A 6,492-nucleotide genomic window follows, 5' to 3' on the forward strand; every position below is an offset into this window, starting at 1 on the left:
CTGAAGATTTGCCCTGGGAAAGGAGTGTGGTAAACCAGCCTTTTACAGTCGCCTCCCCGAGTTCATTTGTTCCTCTCAGGCTGGTTTCCATCAGGAGGAGTTATTGGAGCCTGGGATGAGCAGAGCAGCTTGCTGGCATCTCGGGCTGGAGCAGTTGCTGGGGCAGATCTGGCTGCACGGCTGCTCCATGGACCGGCTGCCGACCCTTGTCACTGGGGATGCCCCTGCCCACACCTTGAGCTGCTTTCCAGCTCTCTCTGTCCTTGTCTGTGGAGGGACATTCAGGAAAACGAGCAGAACTAGCCTGAAGTAGATTCAGCAAGTAGATTCGATGATGTGCCTTCTGCATCCGCAGCTCAAACGTCTTGGGCTGATTTGCCTTCATGAACTTTCCGAGGGGCTCCCAATGTCCCCGTGTGTCCCCAGTGTCACCCAGTTTCTGCATGCTGCTTTGGACCTGTTTGGCTCCACATCTGGAGGAGGGCGCAAGGGGGCTGCAGTGAAGTTAATGACCTTTTGGGGCCTGTTGCTCTTTTTATCCCTCCATGGCTTTTACTGGGGTCTGCGGGAGGTTTAGCGGGGGCTGTGCCGGCCAGCACCGGTGTGAAAGGGCCAGGAGCTGTGATGGCAGGAGAGGGATGTTTTGGGTACCTGATGTGCCAGGGGCTGTGATGTCAAGACCAGCTTAGGCAGGCTATGTGGGGAGCCTGCACCCCAAAAGGTCACGTAAAATGTGATGAGCAGACGTGGCAGGGGAGCTGGGTCCTGCCTTAACGAGAGCATGGCCGCACTGCTGCCGAAAGATCCTGCCTTGCAGGAGGGGGAGACAAGGATACAGACAGGGGAAAACAGCCAAAAGCCTCGTTAGCTTGCAGGGGACGATGCTGACATGATGACGTCCTGTCAGCACAATGCTCCTTTGCCTGCACCCCTGCCTGCTCCAGGGGCGGGAAGCAGAGGGGGAGTTACTGCTGGGAGCAGAGGAGGGCTGGTGAGCATCTTCTGCCTGCCACTGATGGGTGCCACAGAGGGAAGCACTAGCTTCTGTGTCCTCCTCTGCACTGTGCCAGTCTGCCTGAGTGTGGGCTTCATGGGGGTAAAAGCTGCCTTTCTTGCCTGGATGCTGAAGTCCAGCTCCTCATGGGGGCACGTGCCTGGGCAGTGATCTCTTTGAGCAGTGAGGTCCTAGTTCAGCAGCAGGTCGCCCTCCTTAGCTCACCCAGAGGTCTCAAGGCCGTCGTGTCTTGCTGGCCCCTCTCGCAGGGGATCTGGAATAGCCAGTGCAGCATTGGCAGCCATGGCATGGACAGGCTGGATCTGGCAGTGGGCTGGGGGAGTGGGTGCGTGTATGGCTGAGAGGAAGGATGCCGAGTCAAGGATGCAGGTGGGAGCTTCACCTGAGCAGGAAAGTGAACGAATGAACCCCCAGCTAATGAACCCCAGAAACCTTGCGGCAAAGGGATTCACCTGCAGATGTATCTGGCCCCTTTCCCCCTTTCCTGGGACCCTCTGCCAACAGCTGGATCCCACCCAAGCACCCGCATGCCCAGCTGCACTCCAACCCCCACTGGGAAAACCCCCACTATTCCCACCCATGGGCAGCGATGGGTAGGGGCCATCTGCCTGCTGCCCTGGCTGCCTGCTGCCATCTGTGGGCTGCCACTGCCCCAGCAAAGCAGGACGGGGAGAGATGAGAGAGAAGTAACTTTCCCTGGGTGTTAATGCCAGTGGTGGGTTACAGCATTCTATTTTGGAGAACTAACCCTCTGGCATGTACCCCAGCGATGTTTCCTGATGGGGTACCACCATCAGACTGGGTAGTCTCAGCATTGCATGATGGGGATGGCGGCACCATCTCACCTGCGCAAGGAATTCAAATGTGTTGTTGATGCTGCAAATTAAAACAAGGCTGGGGGAAGAGCTGGCTGTGATCACAAACATCGCTCACCCCAGTTCAAAGCACAAATGCTGCATTTTCTCCTGTGCTGCTGATGGTGATATGCCAGTCGCACTGCTGCTGTCAGTCATCTCAGCCCAACACTCCTGAATCGAGCAGAGCTGGAAAGTGCCAAATGCCGGTTCAAAGACACCCACTTCAAAAGCCGCCTCTCAGGCCTTTGCTATTTTTTCCTTTTGCATTTTGGAGTTTATTTTCAATTTTCAGTTATGCACTGGGACACTGGGATTTCTTCTAAGTGGTACAATGCTGAGGTTGCAAATGTGTGGTCACGCTGGGCCAAAAGCAACACAGGGTCTTTCCTCTTTTTTTTTTCTGACTTTGATGAGAAAAATTATGCCTGTGTTTCAGCTGTCATTACACTTGGTAACGATGGCTGAGAAGATAAGTCATTTACCAGTATCAGGGATGGGAAATGACTAATGAGACTCTAAGCTTACTGTATTAATGGCCCTGGAGTAAAGGTTGGCAGGAGCAAGGGAAAGCAGATGAAACTGCCAGCTTTTTGGCTCCGGTCCTTTGGTACATGTCATTGCTCAGTTCAAAATGTACTTGGAAAGTGGCCCAGCCTATATGTAATTTCTATACTAAACTCCCAAATGCAGAAAGCTACTGCCCAACTGGAGCCTCCATTTGTCCTCTGCAATGAGCTGAGGTGCTTAACTCATGTTAGGAAGAAAAGAAAGGGCGAATTATTTACAAACTAGAATCTACTGGATGATGGAGCTTCTGAAATGTTGACCAGAGGTGTGCATCTAGTGGAGGGTGGGCTGGTGGTGGATGAGTGGCACGTCCACCTTGGTGGGCAAAGAGCTGTATCTGTGGAGGGCCACCCTCAGAAATCCGTGCTACACAGCAGAAGTTACGGGCTCTTCTTGCACTTCACGTCTGTAGAGATGAGGTGACCCTACCCCCTGGCTCACATCACGTTGTGTTGTGTTTGAATTCCAGGGCTCATGCTAAAATGGTTTGGGTGGTTCCAGAGCGTGAAGGGGTCAGCAGATGGGACACCATGTGTGCTGTGGGACTGTCATTTCCCTGCCACAGTCACACTCACTTGGACAACTTCCTCTGGGCTTGGGGAGTTCTGCCAGCCTGGGGTTTTGGCCTTGGTGGTGGAGGAAGATCTCCAGCGGTAGGTGGAGGAGGATCTCCAGCGGTAGGTGGAGAAGCTGAATCTTCTCCAAAGAGTCTGGACACCATTGTCTCCAGAGCCCTGCAGTGGCACTGCAGGCGTAGGGCAGGTTTAGCATTTTCTCCCACCTCTCCCACGAGCAGCATTGGTGCTGTGCACTGCTGACCCTGTGCCTGCCCTTCACCCTATGCAGACACCTCTCACCTGGGCCCTCCCAGGCACGGGAGGAAGCGATCTCAGTTGGAGCAGCATGCGTGTATGCCTGTGCACACGTGTGTGTGTCTCTAACCAACCCCACCCCGCTCCCGTTCTTGCCACACTGAACTCAGCCGTGGCCTGTGAATCCTTAGCGGGCTTTCCTTGCTTTTCTTCGTGCATAACGCATGTACACAGCGCTCTGGCATTGCTCCCTGGAGCAGCATGAGTGATGCAGCTTACAAATGCAGACACATGTTTGTCTAGTGCTGGCTGACTTGTCTCTCTGGCTTTTTTCTCCCCCCTAGTTAATTTGTGAAAATCCAAACGAACAACCCCCTGGACAGAAAGCTCATTGTGTCCTGCATGGCCACCGCGGGTCATTTGGGAAGCTCTGACCCACGGCAATAGTTAAAGCGTTTGTTAACTTAAAAGGAAAGAGCTGCAGGGCAGGCAGGGATGAGAGCAGGGGCTGCCCTACCTGCTCTTGATCCAGCCACAACACTCTCAAATACCAGCTTCTGCAGCCCAGGGAAGCAAGCAGAGGCCAGCCAGTCATGGCCCTGCTGTGTCACCCAACCCCACCACCAGCAGCTGTTTTTGTTTCCTCCACCCAAAGATCTCTGCAGTTACAGAGGCCTGAGTGCCGCAGGTGACTGCTGTGAGGAGCTGGTACCCTGCACTGGTGAAACCATCCACTGCATCCCAAGAGCAGCTCAGCTGGACCCTAGCAGCCAGCTGGCCACTGTCCCTGCTTATCCCCTCATAAGCAGCAGGCTCCAGAGTGAAAACCTGCAAACTGGGCAAGAGACAGCAGTGAGGAGCTCCAGCCTGAAATGGTCCAGTGGGTTTGGGAGAGGGGCCTTGGCCGACAGTGCTGCTGGTACCTGCCCTGGGTATAGGTGTTAGCTGACTGCTTCAAGGTGTCCCACCACCCGTTTGTGAGTGAATTCACAGGAAAGCAAGCCAGGGCGCTTCTGAAGTGAAGCACCTTCGAAAGAAGGTGGTAGCATAGACCTTGTCCGGCTCAAAGCAGGCCAAGTCCTGAGCCTGGAAACATCACTAGACACGGCTTTTATATCTGCAGTTAAAGGGCCCCTTGCCATTGGTATCCTGACAGACCTTTCAGACTCTTTCAGTGCTTCAGTATTGGGAAAACTGGCTTTACTCCAGAATAACAGGAATTCAGAGCACAGGATGTTGTGGTTTCTAGATAGGCATGAAACATGCTATGGTCTCATGGAGCAGTGTCCTCAGGCAAAGGTCTCTTCCTGGCTGATGAAGAGACACCATACTCTTGGGGCAGATGTTGTCCAGACCTCAGCCATTCACCTCGTCATCCCCTCTTGTCCAGCCCAACATATGACATTGCTGGGTCTGAAGCAGATGGAGCACTGCAGGGTTCTTCTTGGTGGCAGCCAACCTCTTCTCTCCATCCTGGCTTCTCATGGTTCCTGAACCAAGAGGGGTCCTGGCCTATGGCCTTCAAAGCACCACCAAAGCACAGAGATTCTAAACAGCTGCCTACAGTTTGGTAGTTAGAAGCTTTTTGTCTTGTCCACCCCATCCCCTGGCAGTCCCTGTGTGGGACAGCACGTCCTCGGGCAGCACAGGCCCAAGGATAGAGAGCTGCTGCAGCCACCCACAGCAGTCATTCATAAGTCTTGCTTTCTCTAACCTACATGTATATTTAAAGACCAGTTAAGTAGACGAAATCTTAAAATCCCATCTAACACGCTTCTGCCTGAGCACAGGACCCAGTGCCTCGGCACAACGTGCTCCTGGAGGGCTTCCAGCTGCTGTCTGGAGAGTGATGCTAAAACCCTGGATAGACTGAGTTAGAGTAGAAGAGAGCCTTGAGCATCACTCTCTCCTTGACACGTGAAAGTATTGAGGGAAAACTCGACTTGCTCTCTGGCTGTTTCTAAAAGTAAAATAAGATGGGCTGGTCTGAATAACGCATGTGCTGTCAATGCGTCACCTGACTCAGTCATTTGCCATGGCCTGTCCTGGAGCTGGCAGTGCCAGCTGGTGACCCAGGTAGCTGCAGCTCCTTGCTGAAAGGACTTCCATGGCAGAGCTGTTCCTGTTGAGGTCTGTCCTTGTGCCTCTGAGCAGAAGCTGGTCCAGGCTGAAGCCAGGCAAGTGTAGAGACTCTGGCTACCTGCTGGTGATGTTCTACCCAACAAAAAGAGGGTCTGACTGAGACAAGTTGCACCAAATGCTGCCGTGTGCTTTCCTTTGCTCACACCAAGTGCAAGTCCACTAGCTGGCACCTCACCAAGCATTGCTTGGACCCTTGAGTTATTTTTTGTGGGGCAAGCGCAGCCCCCAGAGGTGGGAACACAGGAAGTGAGGGGACCCCATGGCATTTCGAGAGTAAGGTTGGGTTTTTCATGGCATACCAACGTATAAAACCATTCCTGAGCTGCTGGGAGTGTGTGCAAGAGGAGAAAGTAACTGTCAAAAGAGCTTATCTTGCTTTTTCCTGGTTCCTGATTCCCTGAACACTTTAGGGCTTTCTGTGTTACTGGCAGATAACATCAAACTACCTCTCTCCTTTGCGGCGTCCCCATCTGTAAAAATGGGAGCTGATACTTTCCTATTAGCGTGGAGCATGGCGAGGGTAACTCCTAACGACTGTAAAGTGCCTCAGAGACAGCAAGTGTAATAGGCAGCCTAATAATTAGCACTGCTATTTGATTACAAGCCTGGGTGGCTGGCAGCGGGACTGCGCAGTTATACTATGAATCTCTTCATCTAGTACCTGCCCCTGAATGGAGAATTCGTGCTGGCATCTGGAGCAGCATTCGCAGCTTTTGATGGCAGCTGGGATCCGGGCTGTGACTCAGGTATTTTGTGCCCAGACCAGTCACCCCATCAGCTCGTGATTATTAATGCAAATTCAGCCCAGACTCTTCTAAAAAGCTCTTTGCTGTCCCACCTCAGAGCAAAGTGAATCACCTCTCTTTTAATACCTTTTCTTTGATGACCTCCCTCACATCAGATCTCTTTTTCCTGCTAGATCACCCATCTTCTGAAAAAGTAATTATAGTAGGGAAGCCTTTGAAGTTGTAGCAGAGAGGCAAATACTGTTTGTATTTTACCCTGCCTGTTAAGCATGTAGCCACATCAAAGCCCTCATTTTCTTTGCCATGGTATTTCTAAAGAAAACTGGTCAGGAATTACACAGCGGTGAGCTGAA

The 6,492-nt window shown here is 52.5% G+C and overlaps 1 protein-coding gene across 1 annotated transcript in view; it reads left to right on the plus strand.

Annotated features, from left to right (window-relative positions):
• The window catches only part of AMN (amnion associated transmembrane protein), a 25,079-nt gene that overhangs the window by 6,885 nt on the left and 11,702 nt on the right, over window positions 1-6,492 (plus strand). Inside the window, exon 4 of the mRNA XM_010133674.1 lies at window positions 6,052-6,139. Within this exon, the coding sequence (XP_010131976.1) occupies window positions 6,052-6,139 (88 nt within the window). The remainder of the gene's footprint in view (window positions 1-6,051; window positions 6,140-6,492) is intronic.

Source organism: Buceros rhinoceros, unplaced genomic scaffold, assembly GCF_000710305.1.
Source record: "Buceros rhinoceros silvestris isolate BGI_N320 unplaced genomic scaffold, ASM71030v1 scaffold8713, whole genome shotgun sequence".
In the NCBI taxonomy this organism is placed as follows: domain Eukaryota; kingdom Metazoa; phylum Chordata; class Aves; order Bucerotiformes; family Bucerotidae; genus Buceros; species Buceros rhinoceros.